Below are 21,487 nucleotides of genomic sequence, written 5' to 3' on the forward strand. Positions count from 1 at the left end.
AAGCAATAGAAGACTAGCATGAATGCATCCCACTACCGCAACATGAATAGGCCCACCATAGGTTGACATGCTGCCTCATAAAGTAGGCTCATGGAAACAACAAGCTCAGATTAATTGATGTGATTTTGCTTTACTGGTTTGACATAATGTGCATATGTGGCTTTCATGGCCTTAACCAGATGTGATGTAATGTATCTGCACACTGAACTATTCTGAATCGTATTCTGTAAATAATAATCTAACCTAAAGCACGGACACAGCCACTTCAAACCCCTCAGTATTGGTAGTTAGACTGTTGCACACTAGCCCAGAATGCACAATAACTCTATGAGAGAGCCTATAGAGCATAGAAAAAGAGACTATGGAGTGTAGAAAGATGTGTCATCAGAACAAAGAACCACTCTTTTTCCATGACCCCTGACCTGTGCAACAATATTGTTCAGGCTTTGCACAGTTAATTTTTAGTGTAAAATTAGTCATCATCATGTTATTGACGTAAGAGGGATGGTTGTTCTTCCTAGAATCATGGTACAACAAAGAGTCAGCCTCTAATTTTCTAAAATGCCTCGAAGACTAATTCTCAGTGATATCAATCAAGATGTATTTCAAAAAATGAGTGTTTGAAGTCTAAGGATATACAGGAAGCAATACACAAGATAAGAATATATTATATAGGCTTATCTCATAGGACAATAGCTGTTAACCACCAAGTCTTGCTTTGTTAAATCAAAGCATCTTGGCTTGTCCTTTGTTTTATTTATGTAAGATTAGCAATGGCTCTTGCCCCTCTGCCCCACCCCTATGGGTATGTGAATACATTTGCTCTGTGTGGAGGTATCGTTGTCAGCATCTCTGACTAATTTAAACAGAAGAATGTGTAATCTGCTTTGCAAGACGAGCATGTGAAATACAAGAGCCTTAAGTTACAACTGTTTAGTTCATTTTCTCCTTGCAAGTTATGAATGGAACTTTTATGTCGCTATTAATTTCCCCATTATCTGTGAATAATTTATATCTTTGGGGAAGCTCTCTCCTCTCTCCTGCTATTATTACTCTACCCTTGTAGACTCGTATCTGTCCCTGTGCTCTGAGTGTGTGTGAGCAGCTAATGGGTCAGTCTACATCCAAAGAGTCTGTTTGGTTTCTCAGAAAAATGTGTGAATTAAGTTGCAATTCATAATATTGCTAGTATTTTAAGAATTATGCCCATAAACTGTTGTATACAATATTATAGAGTAGGTGTCAGATGTGTGCGTAGTGGTAGCGAAGTCAGGTGCAGGAGAGCAGAGATTTGTGAACAGGCGCACACTTTATTTGGCAAAAGTGCAAAATGCGCAAAACAGTCACAAGAATTATGTTTAACAATAAACATCTCCTTGAAAAATAACACGGGAAAAACAAGCCAGTCTGGCGCATCAACAATACACACAATACACAGAATACACAAACAATCTTACACAAAGACATGATGGGGAACAGAGGAATAAATACATGTAGATTGATTGGGAACAAGACATAACAAATGGATACATGAAAAATGGAGCGGCGATGGCTAGAAAGCCAGTGACATCGACCGCCGAACGCCGCCCGAACAAGGAGAGGAGCCGACTTCGGCGGAAGTCGTGACAGTAGGTCTATTTTGAGAACGTATAGGCCTATGATAGAGCTACTTTTAAAACAAAGTAAGCCAATTGACCATTAATTGGCTTTGAGTCATAGAGAAATTCTAGTGATCACATTTTTCACAGTAGACTATAGCCTATCTTTGTTTCAGTTAATCAAACATTGCAGTTAATTTCACATTTTCTAAAATGAGAAGGAGCAAAGCAAAGATATGATAGCACTCAAATCCAGATGTTCATCAACAGTCAGGTGCTTCAGGACCTTCAACCGATCACTGCCCGCACCTCCCTGCCCGTCCAGCATCACTACTCTGGACGATTCTGACTTAGAATGTGTATACAACTACAAATGCCTAGGTGTCTGGTTAGACTGTAAACTCTCCTTCCAGACTCACATTAAGCATCTCCAATCCAAAATGAAATCTAGAATCGGCTTCCTATTTCGCAACAAAGCATCCTTCACTGATGCTGCCAAACATACCCTCGTAAAACTGACCATCCTACTGATCCTCGACTTCGGCGATGTCATTTATAAAATAGCCTCCAACACCCTACTCAAAACATTGGATGCACTCTATCACAGTGCCATCCGTTTTGTCACCAAAGCCCCATATATCACCCACCACTGCGACCTGTATGCTCTCGTTGGCTGGCACTCGCTTCATACTCGTTGCCAAACCCACTGGCTCCAGGTCATCTACAAGTCTCTGCTAGGTAAAGCCCCGCCTTATCTCAGCTCACTGGTCACCATAGCAGCACCCACTCGTAGCACGCGCTCCAGCAGGTTTATCTCTCTGGTCACCCCCAAAGCCAATCCCTCCTTTGGCCGCCTTTCCTTCCAGTTCTCTGCAGCCAATGACTGGAACGAACTGCAAAAATCACTGAAGCTGGAGACTCATATCTCCCTCACTAGCTTTAAGCACCTGCTGTCAGAGCAGCTCACAGATCACTGCACCTGTACATAGCCCATCTGTAAACAGCCCATCCAACTACCTCATCCCCATACTGTATTTATTTATCTTGCTCCTTTGCACCCCAGTATCTCTATTTGCACATACAGTACATCTTCTGCACATCTACCATTCCAGTGTTTAATTGCTATATTGTAATTACTTCGCCACTGTGGCCTATTTACTGCCTTACCTCCCTTATCTTACCTCATTTGCACTCACTGTATATAGACTTTTTTAGTTTTCTTTTTCTACTGTATTATTGACTGTATGTTTTGTTTATTCCATGTGTAACTCTGTGTTGTTGTATGTGTCGAACTGCTGTGCTTTATCTTGGCCAGGTCGCAGTTGTAAATGAGAACTTGTTCTCAACTAGCCTACCTGGTTTAATAAAGGTGAAATAAAAAATGACGTTTCAGGTAAGAACCAAGTGCAGACTATGTTAAAGTAACAATGTTTATTACAGCAACCGGGGCAGGGAAACGACAGGTCAAGGGGTCGATAACCCAGAGTGGTGGGGCAAAGGTACAGGATGACAGGCAGGCTCAGGGTCAGGTCAGGCAGAGTGGTCAGGCAGGCGGGCTCAGAGTCCGGACAGGCAAGGGTTAAAACCAGGAGGGCGAGAAAAAGAGCAACTGGGGAAAGGCAGGCACTGAGAAAAACGCTGGTTGACTTGACAAACAAGATGAACTGGTGACAGACAAACAGAGAACACAGGTATAAATACACAGGGGAAAATGGGGAAAATGGGCTATACCTGGAGGGGGGTGGAGACAATCACAAGGACAGGTGAAACAGATCAGGGTGTGACAGACAGGTGAGACCAATTATCTCATGGCTGCCCATAGACTCAGTCTGGCTAGGAGGGGCAGCCATGGGGTCAGGTGCTCCTCGATCTCTGATGAGGATAGCACTGTGGCTGTGCGCCTTGCAGTCCTTTTGTCAACTGGAAAATGTTATTACACCTTGGGACTATGTAAGAATACATTTCACAGACGTATTTAACCATTGCAAAATTTGTGAAGCTGAGTGAGCGACATACTGTAGGTATACTAATCTCGGAAATCTCAGACCTAGTGGGAGGTAACCCGTCTGCCTAGGAAGACTGTGTAGCCGATAGGCGTAGCCTAGGGAGACTCGCCTTACATTTTACTGCTTTATTAAAAACGGATAAAAAAATGAAGATGAGACAGATAAAATGTATACAGTAGTTGAGCAAGAGTAGTGACAGCCAGGGGAAAAAACTGTGACATAAAGCGCCAGGCAGCTACTGGATTTCTGTGGCTTTACACCACACAGTGCTACTCAATTCCTCATGCACTATATCCTGTCTTTCTCTCTTTCTACTCTCTCTTCCTAACAAACCCCCAAATTTGTGAGCTAACTTGGAACAAATAAAATAGTACAGGCTAATTTAACATGGTACATACTGTACATAAGCATGAATAAGAATGACATAGACAATGATATTTTTTCAAATAGAGAAAGTTTCTATTAGATGTGTGAGCACTATTTCTCAAAACAAATTATAATTGGTCAAGTATATACTGGCTAAATTGTTTTAGTTCAAAGACAGCTTTGGTACTATTATAAACCTTAACATATCTGTTTTTTAATAGGCTACAGAATTAGAGGAGGGCTGTTTCCATGAACCTCAGGCAGTAGGCTCAAGCAAACCGGGTTTTCTCCCTAGTCAGAGGATGCATGCCTATTTCCCAGAATCTGATCACCAGCAGCAACCTATCCTCCTTCTTTATGTTTAGAAAACAGATTTGAAGGCCACAATTGTGGGGGTAAAGAACTTATCATGTTCACGCAACCTATAATAATCACCCTTAGAATACTTCCAGAACCATCTTTATTTCTTATTTAAATTTGAGAAAATCTACAATAGAAATTGGCCCACCCCAGTCTTCATTCATAGGGATGCATGTGACATTGCACAGCAATACGCTGGTTTATATCTCTGTTATACATTTTTACTTCTTGATTTCAATATGGAAGGGAAACCAGGTACTGGTGTTTGTATATACTGTTTCCTTCATTGTCATATGTCTGGTGGTGTCACTCCTATGCGACGCTCATCCCTAATCTGAGTATGTGCAGGCAGAATTGTTGCCCTATCTGATGTAAGTCAATGGGAAAGGAGATACCTAGACAGTTGTACAACTGAATGCCTTCAACTGAAATGTGTCTTCCACATTTAACCCAACCCCTCTGAATCAGAGAGGTGCGGGGGGCTGCCTTAATCGACATCCATGTCTTTGGCGCCCGGGGAACAGTGGGTTAACTGCCTTGCTCATGGGCAGAACGACAGATTTTTACCTTGTCAGCTCGGGGATTCGATCCAGCAACCTTTCGGGTTACTGGCCCAACTCTCTAACCACTAGGCTACCTGCCGCCCCCAATGCTGTTTCCCGATGTGTAAAAGGCAAATTTATTAACTATATTTGAAAAATTGTGTTATTCTTATACTATATTTTTGTGTAACAATTGTGTAAGTTCATTCAATTGGGGGAGGTGAGGGGGCATGGGGGTGGATAGGATGGTCCCCCACGATGAAAGGGGGGCATGGCTGAAAAAGAAGCACTGATCTAGCTAATGATTAGCACAAATACATATGGGCAACTCCATGCTTCAGCCTATTTTGTTATTGCCACTATGCTGCATCAGTTGCGCTACAGGCAGGGGTCGAGACTTTAGTCGCGTTTTGTGACCCTTTGACTTGGCTGTGCGAGTTATATTTTTAATTGGTTGCGGCATTGCGAGTTGTAAATTCTATTTTTTGGGTGGGCTAAAAACCACGATTTGGTCAAACAGTAGCCTACGTCTTCAGGAAAGTGCTTTGATTTCTCAATGAAGCCATGTGAATGACCTTATAAGATGATTAGTAATTTATTCTATTGCATTACGCCGCAACCAAAATGTTGGTGTGACCAAATCATGGGCTGGTGCGAACCAAATGAAAAGTTGTGAAAACGCTAGTCTAGAGCCCTGGCACACGCTAAATAACACACAGCCTGATAATATGGACCAATATGTTGTTAGGCACTGTAACTACGGTTAATGTAATAACACTGGTTAATGTAATAAGTTTTCTATTTGTAATAACTTTTAGATTTTGTATGTAATAAAACCAGTTACTTGCCGGTTAACGTAATAAAATGTTGAATGGTTTACGTAATAACTTTTTTTTATGAATAATGTAATAACTTCAACCAGTCATGTAATAACATACCAACATCAATGTTTTGATGTACTACTACCCTCAATTTGATGCACATACCACCACCCACTACCAATTACAACACAAACAAACTCATGCACATCATACAGGAATACATGGAGACACATACAGGCACACATTGAAATGCACACACATGCAGTCATAGACAAACACACACACACTCCAAAGTAACTGACTACTCATACATAGAGGCACACTAATCAGCACACATTGAAATATACACACACACACACACACACACACATCCAGTGGTTATCCTGTGGTTATTACATCATACAGGAATACTCATACATGGATACTCACAAGCACACATTAAAATGTACAAACATGCACAGTCAGACACACACACACAACAAAGTAACTGAATACTCATACACAAGAGACACACTCACAAGCACATATTGAAATATATACACAATTTCAGGTGAGTAGACAATTTTTTGATGAATAACGTAATAACTTCAACCAATCATGTATTAATATACCAAAATCAATGTATTTACGTATTATTTCCCTTGTTTTGATGGACATGGAATAGTCCCAAAAGTGCAAAACTCATCAATCTGGCACTCCAGGCAGGCTCAAGCAAACGCTCAAAGTATTTGAACGATTTCAAATACTATTTGAACCCAGATCTGAATGGCATCAGGGCAGTTGGTGTCATTTTAACATGTTGAATAACCTTGCCTGAAACCTGAAGACTTGCATTAGCTCCACAAGCTAACTCCTTGGGTTAATCTCAGCATAGGCGATCAGTCTTGTGCTGCGCAAAAGTAACCCAGTCAGTAACACCAGCAACCATCCAGCTCAATCCCAAAATATATTTTTTATAAAAAAATAACTTGTAATACTGTTATGAAAACTTTTGTTTTGAAGATGACATATAATTGATGTTGTATTAATGTGGTATGAAGGTTATTATGAATGATCCTGCAACATTCATGAAGGCGTTATTAATGATTTCATAAAGGTGTTATGAATTCATTACGCCTTTGGAGTTGCTTGGGAAGGTTGAACACCAGATGGGCTGCAGCATTCTGGATAAGTTGCAAGGGTTTGATGGCACAAGTGGTGAGCCCAGCCAGTAGCGAGTTGCAGTAGGCCAGATGGGAGATGACAAAGACAAGTGCCTGGATTAGAACCTGAACCACTCCCTGTGTGAGGTAGGCTCATACTCTAAGGATGTTTTAGAGCATGAACCTGCAGGAGTGAGTCACTGCTTTAATGTTTGAATGACAGGGTGTTGCCCAGGTTGACACCCCCAAAAATGTTGCACTCTGGGAGGGGACACCTTGGAGTTGTCAAACGTAATGGAGAGGTCTTGGAGCGGGCAGGGCTTCCCTGGGACAAAGCAGCTCTGTCTTGTCGAGGATGAGCTTGAGGTAGTGGGCTGACATCCAAGCTGAGATATCTGCCAGGCATGCAGAGATGCCACCTGGGTGTCAGAAGGCGGGAAGGAGAAAACTAATTGAGTGTCATCTGCATAGCATAGCAATGATAGGAGAGACCATGTGAGGATATGACAGAGCCAAGTGACTTGGTGTATAGAAGGGGAGAGTGCCTAGATAAGATGCAGGGATTTGCATTTAAATCTTGGTGAGGCAAAACAAAATAATGGGATGCATGCCATCAAAGCCACTACACAACACAACACTAAACAATACATGAATTGCACTATAACATTCAGCCACATTTACTACCGTTTTCAAAAACATAGCTGATATGGCTGACTTGCTTAAACAAATGTGGTGTCTAATGGCAATTGAGATGTACAAACTATGGCATAAGGGGACGACAAGTGGATAAGAGGCCATCCGTAATTTCTAGGATGGACGTAGTCAATATAACTATTTGTTTAGCACTTTTGAAATGTACAGCGACAGAATTCAGAACATGGGCTGTTCTTACAGTGTTCTCCCTGTACACCAAGTCAGAACCGTAGATACATAAAGGGGGCAGACAATGAAATATCTTACAAAATGTTATGATTACATTGCTCTAAAACAGGTTATAGGCTACATGTGCACCACCAAGTCAGAACAGTAGGCGAAATTAAGAGGGGTAAATTGACCAAATTATTAGGGTGAGGCACATGGGCTACTAACAGCTTTCTACACAAAATACACTTAGTATTACTTTCTTAGCTATAGTATACATATCTCCCTGGCATATTACATCATTTATGCAGCAGCATACAATACATTTTTTGGACACCTGTGCTCACTTGAACAGGAAGGTGACACGGTGGTCCTTCGTGGGCAAATATTGTCATCAAAGTCTGGCATTCTCTGGATTTATGGTGCTAACAAGACAACAAGGAACTCAAGGTTGAATCATGATGATGTAATTGATCTTCAGGTCGTAGCTCTAGAAAGAGTCCAGAGTTCCGATTTACAATTCCGAGTTGGATGACCGTTCAAAACGTATTTCCCGGTCGGAGCTCGTTTTTTCCGGAATTCTCAGTTGTCTTGAACTCACTGAAGTCAAGTTTGCGCAGTTCCGAGTTAACAGTTGTTTTGAGGGTGGCACAAATCAAGCTTCATTGACTGCATGGCTGATGTTGAATGTTTATCATTTTAAACTTGGAAAACAGACACTTAATACCAGATTTGGGACTACACAGCCATGCCACTGAATAGCAGGCTAGTGATTGCTTTGCAATGCTTGCAGATAGCCACTGTCACTGATTCCTTCCAAACCACTCATTGTTGAATTTGCGATTTCCAACTCATTGTGTAATGTTTATGTCCAAGGGCCAATGAGCACCGAAACATTTTATCTATCATTTCTCTTCATTATTTATCTTCATATGACATGGCTTAAAAAGGATTTGCCAGTAGATTGTCGACTTGATTCATGATGATGAATGCTAGCTAAGATTTTGAAAGTATGACGTTGACATGATCAGTCCAATCAAAGCTACTGTAGATATAACGTGAATTTATGTCATTTTATCTGTGGCCAATGACCATGAGCCTTCTTGGATGGGCACTTCTAATGTAACTCTATGGCAGCACCCAAGGGGCTTGAATTTTCTAGGTCTACCCTTAGACTTGGCGGTGACGTACTGTCCCCACGAGTGACTGAAAACTGAGCTAATCATGGCGCAACTAGAGAACATTACTAACACCTACGCTCTGTATTTTCGGCTGGCTGCCCCACCACCACAGAAAGCACTGAGCTAGGCTGAAACACCTACATTTTGGAGCTGCCTTACTCAAGAAAGCAAAAAAGAGACCACGTTTGTATGCGGCTTTATTAACTCAGTGATTTATTTATTTTTTTACATTGTTTGCAACTTGATATGTGACACGTATTAATGTCAAAATAACATGCAAAACAGGTAAGCCCCCACCTGCCCTGAATGACGGGTCGCCACTGATGTGTGTACATTTCAATGTGTGCTTGTGAGTGTCTCATGTTTGAGTATTCCTGTATGATGTGCATGAGTTTGCTTGTGTTGTAATTGGCAGTGGGTGGTGGTATGTGCATCAAATTGAGGAAAGTAGTACATCAAAATATATATTTTGGTATGTTATTACATGATTGGTTGAAGTTATAACAATATTCATCAAAAAAAGTTGTTACTCACCAGTTCATGTAATAACCACCCATTAATGTAATATTACATTTAGCAGAAAACGTTATTACGTTAAACGTTCAACATTTTATTACGTTAAGCCGGCATGCTATTACATGTTTTATTTATTTATTTAACCTTTATTTAACTAGGCAAGTCAGTTAAGAACAAATTCTGATTTACAATGACGGCCTACCCCGGCCAAACCCTAACCCGGACGACGCTGGGCCAATTGTGTGCTGCCCTACCGGTTTTATTACATAACAAATCTAAAGGTTAATACAAAGATAAAAGTTATTACAGAAACTGGTGTTATTACATTAACCGTTGTTACAGGCTCATGTCTGGAGGGGGAAATCATATTTTTGCTGGTGTCAGCATTCTTTTATTTTCATTCATTCATTTTTATAAATTTTTGGGGAGTAGAAAAATGACCAGAACAGACTTTATGAGAGTATACAAAATTAGCACATACAAGGTTATGACATTTACATTTTTAGTTAAAGCAGGGTTTTGGTGAACTGTTAGAGTTGACAAACAGTCTAAAGTAATACAGAATTTCACGCCCTGATCTGTTTCACCTGTCTTTGTTATTGTCTACACCCACCTCCAGGTGTCACCCGTTTTCCCCATTAGTCCCTGAGTATTTATTCCGGTGTTCCCTGTTTGTCTGTTGCCAGTTTGTCTTGTCAAGTCAACCAGTGTGTTTTTCCGTGTGCCTGCTTTTTCTTATCTCTCTTTTGCTAGTCCTCCCGGTTTTGATCCTTTCCTGCCTTGACTCTGAACCTGCCTGCCTGACCATTCTGCCTTCCCATTCTGCCTGCCCTGACCTCCAGTCTGCCTGCCATTCTGTACCTCCTGGACTGCATCTGGGTCTCGCCCTGTGCCCTTATACAGATATTATTGGTATTTCAGTTGGTTGGGATACATTGACCAAATTATCAGGAAAGCTTTGGATGCATTTCCCTTCAGAATTCACCAGAAACAACCATTCCACACCCATTATTTTTTTTGTATAAAAAAACCTCACAGGGGCATGCCCCTGGACCTCCCTAGGTATTGAACCCCCATTCTGCATTATAAAGTTAACCCCTTGCCTGCGGTTTACACTAGTTACCACAGCCACAAAGTCAACATGGGCTATATCGTAAAAGATCATGAAAACAAAAATGTGCTTTTTGATCTTGATTTAAGGTTAGGGTTAGGCATTAGGTTAGCAGTGTGGTTAAGGTAAGGGATTATGTTAGGGTTAAGTTTAAATCCGATTTTAAGAAATTGGGGTGTACGACTTTGTGGCTGTGGTAACTAGTGACGACCCTAGGCTACAGTTGATAGGCCACCGATTGTGTCACCTTCCTCTGTTCTTCAATCTTCAGTGATGCGCGTGGAGGAGTCTGTGCGGCTCGCAGTCGCAAACGTGTCTTCGGATAGGTCCAGTCTTCGCTGGTAAACTATGAAATTGATTCAGACTACATTTTGTATGTCGAATGTCTAACCAAAAACAGTACAGTATGAAGATAGGCTAAAATTGCTTCTCCAATAGATCCCAGATCATACTTGTCGACGACATCATGGCAACGTTGGTTAGAAAGCTCATGTGTAGAATCACGTCATCGGGTCGTCTCGCGCCAAACTGCGCATGTCGTCAAATCAAAGGCACTCCTTTGATATAAAGTTGTTTTTTAACGAAAATGAAAACGTTTCAGTTTGTCACTTTCACAAGGTTGACTTAATAGCATGTTCAACTACTTAAGACATTGACTCGAATATAGATTCTGCCTTTAGCCTTCGAGAAAATTAACAACTAATTCATAATTTTTCACTTTTCTCATTGACTTCTCAAACCCCAAACCCCGGCCTGGTCTGTTTCGCAAGCGTTCCCGGAAGTCTCGCGATGTTGCGTCTCTGGGTTTAGAAACGCTGTGGTCTAACCTTCGGTGGTCTCTTTAACTACGACCAGTGAGAACATGGAAGTAGGAGCAGGGTTGCCATGTCGCCGTTTTCCCGAAATTGGGCTACTTTGAAAACGATGCCGCGGGTGAAAACATTTGTCGCGGGTTGTTGGTTTTTGGCCTACTTAGCCAACTTATGCTTGATCCGAAAAATGGATAGTGTGCCGCAATTGCGCTCATTACCATGCTCAGCCCCAATTTTGTAAAAGTGTGGAAGGCTCCCTATAGCTCTGCGTTGGCATGATTGGTTGATATAGGAGGGGTTCGGGAGGTCCTGTATGAAAACAATGTGACTTCCTTAATTAACAACTTCCTTCACAATAGCTCTGCACTACTCCTTTTAAGAACAGGAGGTATGAATGCCCTGCCTTCTACAGAGGCCGTATCACCGTAAATGCTGCACGGCCAATGCAGACGGAAGATTGACCATGTAACGCCTTTAAGTTGCACCGCGGCCACCATGGCATTTCTCTTAAATACATCTAAGTTATTCACTGTGACCTGCTGCTGCTGACTATCAGGCAGTGAGCAGGCTGTTACCGAGGGAGTGGTGGGAAGGGGGGGGGGGGGGGGGGCGGGAGTTTATGCGTGTGTCTTGAGAGCGTCCTGCAGCAGGCAGCTGAGTCTCGGAGACAGAGCAGCCAGCGCACAAGTCGTGACAATTTGTTACCAGTTGTATGTAGGCTATTTAACGTTATATTGTTCATTATGGAGACATATTACCAACCCTTTTTCTTTAAAACATATTAACGTGCTAGAACTGATATAAAGGCGACACAGCACTGGAAAACGACATTCCGCACACTAGAGCGCTTTAAGATACATTCGCTCAGAGGTAGCTTAATAAAGTACACTGCATTCTAATGTCGATTTGCCTATTGAAATAACAAGTCAATCTTGCAAATAGGCCATTTAGAACAGGTTGTACTCTTAAGGATCCGCCCATTTTGTTCAATTTTCGCCTAAAATGACATCTGAAATGACACCAAAATCTGACTGCCTGTAGCTCAGGCCCTGAAGCAAGGATATGCATATTCTTGGTACCATTTGAAAGGAAAGTTTTTTCAGTTTGTGGAAATGTATACGAAATGAAGGACAATATAACACAATAGATATGGTAAAAGATAATACAAAGAAAAAACCAACCGTTCTTTTGTATTTTTTGGTACCATCATTTTGAAATGCAAGAGAAAGGCCATAATCTATTATTCCAGCCCTGGTGCAATTTAGATTTTGGCCACTAGATGGCAGCAGTGTATGTGCAAAGTTTAAGACTGATCCAATGAACCATTGTAATTCTGTTAAACATTTTGAATCAAGACTGCCCAAAGGTGCCTAATTTGTTTATTAATAACTTTTCCTGTTCACAATTGTGCACTTTCCTCAAACAATAGCACGGTATTCTTTCACCGTAATAGCTACTGTAAATTGGACAGTGCAGTTAGATTAACAAGAATTTAAGCTTTCTGCCAATATCAGATATGTCTATGTCCTGGGAAATGTTCTTGCTACTTACAACTTCATGCAAATCGCATTAGGCTACGTTAGCTCAACCGTCCCGTGGAAGGGACACTGATCCCGAAGAAGTAAAACATTAACATCTGGCACATGATAATGGCACAAATTGCCAGAAAATAACTTAGTATTTGTTTTTTGAAGTGTTTCTTGCACAGAGATTTCGAGATTCTCTGTCCAACTTTCAAAACATGTATTTTTACTGTTCCAATTACATTGGTAACCCATTTATAATGTCAATAAGGCACCTCAGGAGTTTGTGGTAGGCCTATATGGCCAATATATAGTGCATTCAGAATATTTTCAGACCTTGTCTTTTTCCACATTTTGTTACATTACAGCCTTATTCAAAAATGTATTTAAAAAAAATCCCTCATCAATCTACACACAATACCCCATAATGACAAAGCAAAAACAGGTTTTTAGAAATGTTTGCAAATGTATATATTTTTTTAAACTAAAATATATTTACATAAGTATTCAGACCCTTTACTCAGTACTTTGTTGAAGCATCTTTGGCAGCGATTACAGCCTTGAGTCTTCTTGGGTATGACGCTACAAGCTTGGCACACCTGTATTTGGGGCGTTTCTCCCATTCTTCTCTGCAGGTCCTCTCAAGCTCTGTCAGGTTGGATGGGGAACTATTATCAGGTCTCTCCAGAGATGTTCGATCGGGTTCAATTCCGGGCTCTGGTTGGGCCACTCAAGGACATTCAGAGACTAGTCCAGAAGCCACTCCTGCATTGTCTTGGTCATTGTCCTGTTGGAAGGTGAACCTTCGCCCCAGTCTGGTCCTGAACGCTCTGAAGCAGGTTTTCATCAAGGATTTCTCTGTACTTTGCTCTGTTCATCCTTCCCTCGATCCTGACTAGTCTCTCAGTCCCTGGTGCTGAAAAACATCTCCACAGCATGATGCTGCCACCACCATGCTTCACCGTAGGGATGGTGCCAGGTTTCCTCCAGATGTTACGCTTGGCATTCAGGCCAAAGAGTTCAATCTTGGTTTTATCAGACCAGATAATCTTGTTTCTCATGGTCTGATTCCTTTAGGTGATGTCGCGCTTTTTACTGAGGAGTGGCTTCCATCTGGCCATTCTACCATAAAGGCCTGATTGGTGGAGTGCTGCAGAGATGGTTGTCCTTCTGGAAGTTTCTCCCATCTCCACAGAGGAACTCTGGAGCCCTGTCAGAGTGACCATCGGGCTCTTGGTCACCTCCCTGAGCAAGGCCCTTCTCCCCCGATTGCTCAGTTTTGCCAGGTGGCCAGCTCTAGGAAGAGTCTTGGTGGTTCCAACTTTCTTCCATTTAAGTGTGATGGAGACCAGTGTGTTCTTGGGGACCTTCAAAGCTGCAGACATTTTTTGGTACCCTTCCCCAGATCTGTGCCTCGACACAATCCTGTCTCGGGGCTCAATTTCTTCGACCTCGTGGCTTGGTTTTTGCTCTGTAACGTAGCAAAATGTGGGGAAGGGGTCTGAATACTTTCCAAATGCACTGTACCACGGCTAAGGGCTGTGTCCTAAGAACAACACTTAGCCATGGTATATTGGCCATATACCAAACCTCGTCAGGCCTTGTTGCTTAATCATAGCAGTCAAAACAAGTTAACTCGACATCCATTGACGGAAAATTATCTGGCGAGTTAAGGGCAAATTATATTTTCTCTTGCAACATATTTTTAAGCTCACAATCATTACTATTTTGATGGAAAACAAAATTTTGCTTCTTAGCCTATGTCGTTATAAATTACTTTGATTTCCTTCTTAAAATGCTTGACAACCTTATGGAAAAAGGGTTCATGAAATAAATGTGGCAGCTCCTCTCTTGCTGCGAAAACAAAATGTTGGGCTAGTTTTCAGGCTTCGTGAGCGGGTTTTGATAGATCATTGGGCTAGAAATTTCAACTAGACCTGGCAACCCTAAGTAGGAGGTATCTTTGAAAGTGAACTTAACCTATTACAGTTTCGTCTTTGTCGGACCTAAATCTTTCTACGGCCTTGTCTCTAGTCTAGACAAATATGTAGAATTTGAACTGTGACATTTCAGTTATTATTTTTGTCCCTAGTGTTGTGTATTTTGAATTAATAAATATGATGTTTTAGTCAATTGAATCGGCTTAAGTGAGACAAAAAGTGCATTTAGTAGCAGAGTGGTTTCCAAACAAGCTCACCTGAAACAGAAAACGTCGGTATTTCTGAATTTCTTCATGGTAAGAGAGGCCTACTCGCAAGTGGCAACAAGTCTGTCATTTACATGCATTTCATCTATCGTCAATATTTAACCTTCATCCACAGGTGTGTGTTCATTTTTTATTACATCCACAGGTGTGTGCTGTCTGGTAGCCATTGACTTCAGACTTTGAACTGTGACCCTGAACCTGTACCCCTGAGGTTCTCCAGGATGGCAGGGTGAGGGGCTGACATGATGGAGGGGACACAATATCAGATGTCAGTTTTCCATTTGGAGAGGGGGTGTCTGGCTGAGGAAGAAATAGTATCTCTGTGTCTGATGAGGGAGAGGAGGCTTTCTATGTGCCTGAAAGGAGACCCTCCCTGGGCCTGGGCAATGGCCTGAGACCCATGTACACGGCGCATGTCACGTGTCAACAGTAATGTTTCCTGTTTGTCCAAGTCTTGATCCTTTCACCATCCATCCTCAATCATTGATATTTGGTGTGTGTTTAGTAGGCATGATGTGAAAAGGGCTCGATCATTGTCCATGTGATGTTCTATGTACAGAGTCCAGCAGCAAAGAACAGAGTCTTACTCCAGCTGCTACTCTGTGGACAGTGATGACTGTGAGATCAGAACCAGGAAGTAAGAACAGCCCTCCATGTTTGATCAGTCACAGACAGGATGCAAACTATGTTCAAGTCTGTTTTTATGGTATAATTATGTATATGTTTGTGTGAGTATTTGTTCCTGGGTTTAGTGGGAATATAATGTGGGTGTTTGTGGATGTATCTGTTTACAAAACGGTCATATCTTTGTTTAGGCTCATGCGCCAGTATGTGTAGTAGTTTCATCTCCCACCACCTCTCCAGGTCTCAAAGTTTCCTGCAGTGGAACTTCCTCCAAGACCAGAGCTGATCAAAAACCCAGATGAGAAGAGGCACCCTGCCCTGACTGTAGACTTCACCTTCAAGGTGGGCTGATGTACTGTATGTTCAGCCACAAATGTCAACATGTTCCCAAAGTTGAGAGTTGAGTTGATGAGTTAGAGAATTGCTCTTCTCTTCTTTTCTCTTCTTTTTATTTAATTCTGTGGTTCCCAGGCCATCAGGAAGACAGTGGAGAAGCTGGGGAAGGATGATCTGAGGAAGTTTAAGATCACGCTGTGGAAGCGTTACCCAGAGTCGTTCAGTGCTCCTCCCCAGGGCATGGACATGGTGACTTGGTGGACAGGCTGCTGGAGTGTTATGACCTAGAGGTGGTCCTGCAGCTCACCAAGGCCCTGTCGAAGGACATGGGCCTCAAGCGCCTGACTGACTTCCTCAGGGACATTTGCAAAAGAAGTATGCACATCATCTTTATTTCATTTGATGAATGTAATATACACTGAGCAAAAATATCAACGCAACATGTAAAGTGTTGGTGTTATGTTTCATAAGCTGAAATAAAAGATCCCAGAAATGTTCCATACGTAAAAAAAGCTTATTTCTCTCAAATATTGTACACAAATTGGTTTACATCCCTGTCAGTGAGCATTTTGCCTTAATCCATCCACCTGACAGGTGTGGCATATCAAGAAGCTGAATGAACAGCATGATCATTACACAGGTGCACTTTGTGCTGTGGACCATAAAAGGTACAACATAATGCCACAGATGTCTCAAGTTGAGGGAGTGGGCAATTAGCATGCTGACATGTTTATTTATTTACCATAAACCGCCTCCAACGTCATTTTGGAGAATTTGGTTGTAGGTCCAACCGGCCTCACAACCGCAGACACCTTGTATGGCATCCTGTGGGCGAGCAGTTTGTGGATGTCAACATTCTGAACAGAGTGCCCCATGGTGGTGGTGGGGTTGTGGTATGGTCAGGCATAAGCTACGGACAACGAACACAATTACATTTTATCGATGGCAATTTGAATGAGCAGAGATACCGTGATGAGACCCTGAAGCCCATTGTTGTGCCATTCATCCGCCGCCATCACCTCATGTTTGAGCATGATAATGCACGGCCCCATGTCATAAGGATCTGTACACAATTCCTGGAAGCTGAAAATGTCCCAGTTCTTTCATGGCCTGCATACTCACCAGACATGTCACCTATTGCGCATGTTTGGGATGCTCTGGATTGACATGTGTTCCAGTTCCCGCTAATATCCAGCAACTTCGCACAGCCATTGAAGAGGAGAGGGACAACATTCCACAGGCCACAATCAACAGCCTGATCAGCTCTATGCAAAGGAGATGTGTCGCGCTGCATAAGGAAAATGGTGGTCACACCAGATACTGACTGGTTTTCTGATCCACGCCTCTACCTTTTTATTTAAGGTAGCTGTGACCAACAGATGCATGCATATCTGTATTTGAAATGGCCATTGAACAGGAGGAAATATACTAGATTGTGCCTTTAATGTCTCCTTTTCCCCTATTTTCTCTGTGCAGATGAGGTGCGTAATCAGCTGAGACGCACTCTGCTGAGGAAGTATAGCAGTATGCACGAGGGTTTGCCCAGCAGGGAGAGCATAAGGCCTTTGACAGTATCTTATATGATCTCTACATAACAGACAAAGGCAACGCTGGGCCTAATATCCAGCATGAGGTCAGAAAGATTGAAAAGCTGTCCACCAATCGCAAGGAGAAGCTGATCACCTGCAGGCAAATATTTGACCCCAATATGATCTATGAGAAGCATGTCAGGTCTATAGTCACCAACGGCATCGCCAGGGTGGGGAAGTCTGTGGCTGTGCAGAAGTTCATTATGGACTGGGCTGAGGACCGGAAACACAAGCGTGTCTACTTCCGGTTCCCACTGCCCTTCAAAGAGCTCAACCTCATGCTGGACCTAAAGACCTGCCTCCTGGAGATCATCCACGCCCTCTACCCTGAGACCAAGGTGCTGCCCAACTTCAAGTGCTGCGACGGCAAGGTCATGTTCGTCTGTGACGGGCTGGACGAGTATGCACGTCCCTGGACTTTCACCGCACTGAGACTTGGTGTGATAGCACCGAGCTGGCCATGATGCATGTGGTGCTGACCAACCTGGATCATCTCCCGCCCACTCACCTACAGTCGGCTGCCCCTAGAAGCTGTGTACCAGGGTTTGGAGGTGCGCGGCTTCACTGACGAACAGGAGTACTTCAGGAGGAGATTTGAGGACCCGGCGCAGGCCGATAAGGTGATCGCCCACCTGACCTCTTGCAAGACCCTCCACATCATGTGTCATCTGCCCATGTTCTGCTGGGTGGTGTGCGGACTGTTCCAGCGCACGTTCTGGGAGAAGGGGCCGGATGTAGAGCTCCCCAAGGGGCTGACCCTGATGTACATCCACTTGCTCTTGGTGCACCTGCGTGTGCGTGGCGCCAGGGGCTCGGCCTCTCACACCCCAGAAGAGGAGAGGGACTTTCTGATGAAGCTGGGCAAGCTGGCCTTCACAATGCTTGAGAAGAACCAGATGGTCATTGGCAAGGCCACCTGGAAAGACTGTGGGGTGGAGGTCGCTGAGGCTGTCACTAAGAGTGGCCTGTGCAATGAGTTCCTGATCGAGCAGTTTGTCATGTACCAGGAGAAGGTCCAGACCTTCATTCACCCCACCATCCAGGAATACCTGGCTGCCCTCTACGTGTTCCTCACCTGGAGGTGCACAGGGAAGAACATCCTGGAGCAGCCGCTGAAAAGCAAGTTCTCACTCATGTTCAAGAACCCCAGTCTGCTGGACATGCACCGCAGCGTCATAGAGAGGAGCCTGCAGAGCCCCGATGGAAACCTGGACGTCTACCTGCGCTTCCTCTTGAGCATGGCCCAGAATGCCAATCAGGAGCAGCTGCAACGCTTCCTACCCAATAAGAGCAAGTGCTCGTCTGTCTCTGAGGAGAGCCTCCATCATCAAGAAGAAGATCAAAGAAAACCACCACACTGAAAGGAACGCCAACCTGCAGTGCTGTCTAAAATTGCTAGGGGTTGGTGCTGAAGCTCCCAGCCACAGCCGCTCTAACTTTGTGAATAACCACTGACTGGTAATATTCTGATGACAGTATTTATAAAGACAAAGAGAGTGTTGTTAGGTTAAGGGAATTGGGGAAGAAACATATGGATACTTCAGGGTTGCTTTGTAACAAAAAAGTAATATCTGTGGATAAGTACAAATCTGTAATGCGAAAAGCAGCCACAAGGTAGCAGTACACTATACTAGAGGCAGTGAGGTCATCAGGCTACAGTGAGGGGTTGTCAAAATAAGAGTCAAAGGGATGTGTGAAACCAATTAAGCCATTGAAAATGTATATTTATAGGCCATTACACATGTATTGAATATACACAAAATATAACATTGTCATTATGATGCTTTACATAAATAGTGAGCTAATGTAAATGCACTCTTATCAATGCTTGGTATATGTTTACAAGGTTTACACAAATGACATGATGCAATCTTATTTGCAATGGCTGCCTACTTCCAGGACATGTATGGTGTTGCTTTGTCATGATAAAACACAACTTAATCAATTTCTAACAGAGATGTGAAAGAATAACAGCAGATTAAGAGAAGTTCCCTTGAACTAAATGATCTTTAACCTAGGTTACAGTTGTGAGAGTCAGTTCATTAAACAAATGTGTATGGTCACAATTTTAATGTATTCTTTTTCATCCATCCTTTCTTAGTCGTCAGTTTCTTTTGAGTCCTCAAGATTATTGCATTAGAATCCATACTTGACTATTGCCACTAGATAGAGCAATAGAAGGGCTTTTTGTCAGTACGTGTTCATTGTCTTTTTCACTGAACTATGGATGATGCATGAGTGGACTAAGTCCATCCGTCATCTCATTTCTTGCTAGCGTGTTTTTCTTTGGTCCTTTTTCCTATGTCTTTTCTCATTGTTCTCTCCTCGGTTTGGTGTTGGGAGTGGGTGAAGGAGGGGGAAATATAGCCTTGTGATTGGTCATCAGTGTGACAGTCCTTTGGTCAAGCCCAGCCGGGCTGTTTATCACACAGGTAAAGGTGGACCTGAAGTCCTCTGCAGTCACACTCTTAAACACCAGACTCCTCTGCAACACCCTGCCGTCCTCAGAAACTGATCTGAAACAAACACATTTATAACACTTAGCCAGCACTCCTTCCACATATTATATAGTACAAGAGCTGAACAGAACACTATGCCTACTCTACGCACGTAAGAGTCATGGTTTGGCATAGGTTTCAAAGCTTCCAATAATGTCTGCATGTGATGCAAACCCCAGTACTTACTCTTCTGTTTCTGATACTCTGCCATCAGCTACCTCTGGGAATGTGCCGTTGACCAGCCAGTAGACAAGGGCAAAGTCATCAGGAAGGCCTGGGTCTGCCTTACATTCAATAACCAACCGCTTTCCTGTGTATGACAAGCACATCCTGTTTGCCAAAAACTGGTCCTTATCTACACCAGAATATAAATATCAGACCATACACCCAGAACCCAAGTTCTAAATCAGTGAAGACTAGGGGTTCTGTGATTATAAACACTTCAGAGTATCCATGGCCATGATTGATATTACCATTTTAATAAATACTGAGATAGCAGAATTCCTTACCTAGAACAGCTACTATTTTGGACCTTATGGGCTGGATAATTCTGGGAGATGGCACCTCTGTGTTATCTAGACAATAACAATTGACATTAGAGACATTTTGAAATGTTGAAAAATCATGTAGGCAGGCAGATAGACAGACACACACCTGTAGAGACCTCTGAGGGCAGGACCCAGAAAAATCCCATGAAAGCTGTAGTGAAGAGAGCACACCCTAAGCCATTGCGTAACAGGCACACAGACACATAGAAATGTAGATACATATGAGGCAGAAAGTAATCATATACCCATAGTCAACATACATCAGTGAAGGTGTGTGTGAGAATGTTAGATCGCTTACCTGTGAGAGAAATTGTTAACTTCATACTGGGCTTCTGTCTGACTGCTGTGAGATGGTCAACAAATGCTGGTTCTAACACTTCCTCATGTACTTACTATATATACACAATCACTTCCTCTTCAACCACCCACCCTAAATAAACATGCACCCTGGCACACACACAGAGGGAATTCCCTGTGCGCAAGTTATGCTTATTTATGGCAGACTCAATAGGGTGGCTTTTGACACAATCAAGTCATATTTATCATGCGTCCTATATCTACAAAGCATAATATGACGTGTGATTCATTTAACACATGAACATGAATCATTTAACAAATGTGAAATACTGGGGTTGAATACAGATTAATATTTTTTTAACATGCTGTATTTTCTCACAGAACTGACAACACAATATTTCAGTGGGCGACCCCAAATCCTGATCCAGTGGTTTAGGTCTGGTAAGTTTCTTTCCCAGAAATAGACATACAGGAAGGTATATACAAAATCCCCCAGGTCATGAGCTATTCTAGTAAATCGGGTCTAAATTAAGTAAATGTCTATACCTGA

The 21,487-nt window shown here is 42.6% G+C and overlaps 1 protein-coding gene and 1 pseudogene across 2 annotated transcripts; one reads left to right on the plus strand and one right to left on the minus strand.

Moving 5' to 3' along the window:
* The first annotated feature begins 15,657 nt into the window (after nt 1-15,657).
* Nucleotides 15,658-19,140, plus strand: LOC139565747 (NLR family CARD domain-containing protein 3-like; annotated as a pseudogene).
* Nucleotides 19,141-19,297: 157 nt separating this feature from the next.
* On the minus strand, nt 19,298-21,075 carry LOC139533739 (interleukin-1 receptor type 2-like). Of its 2 annotated transcripts, XM_071332058.1 has the most exons (5): nt 20,939-21,065; nt 20,747-20,791; nt 20,602-20,667; nt 20,279-20,402; nt 19,298-20,110 (listed from the first exon to the last, which is right to left on the minus strand). In XM_071332058.1, the coding sequence occupies exons 1-5, from the start codon at nt 20,961-20,963 to the stop codon at nt 19,906-19,908; spliced, it is 465 nt and encodes a 154-aa protein (XP_071188159.1). In that variant the 5' UTR covers nt 20,964-21,065; the 3' UTR covers nt 19,298-19,905. The 2 variants fall into 2 exon arrangements, with proteins under 2 accessions (XP_071188159.1, XP_071188167.1); XM_071332066.1 differs by lacking the exon at nt 20,747-20,791 and having other exon boundaries at nt 20,939-21,075.
* Nucleotides 21,076-21,487: the final 412 nt, after the last annotated feature.

Source organism: Salvelinus alpinus, chromosome 1 (assembly GCF_045679555.1).
Source record: "Salvelinus alpinus chromosome 1, SLU_Salpinus.1, whole genome shotgun sequence".
Lineage (NCBI taxonomy): Eukaryota > Metazoa > Chordata > Actinopteri > Salmoniformes > Salmonidae > Salvelinus > Salvelinus alpinus.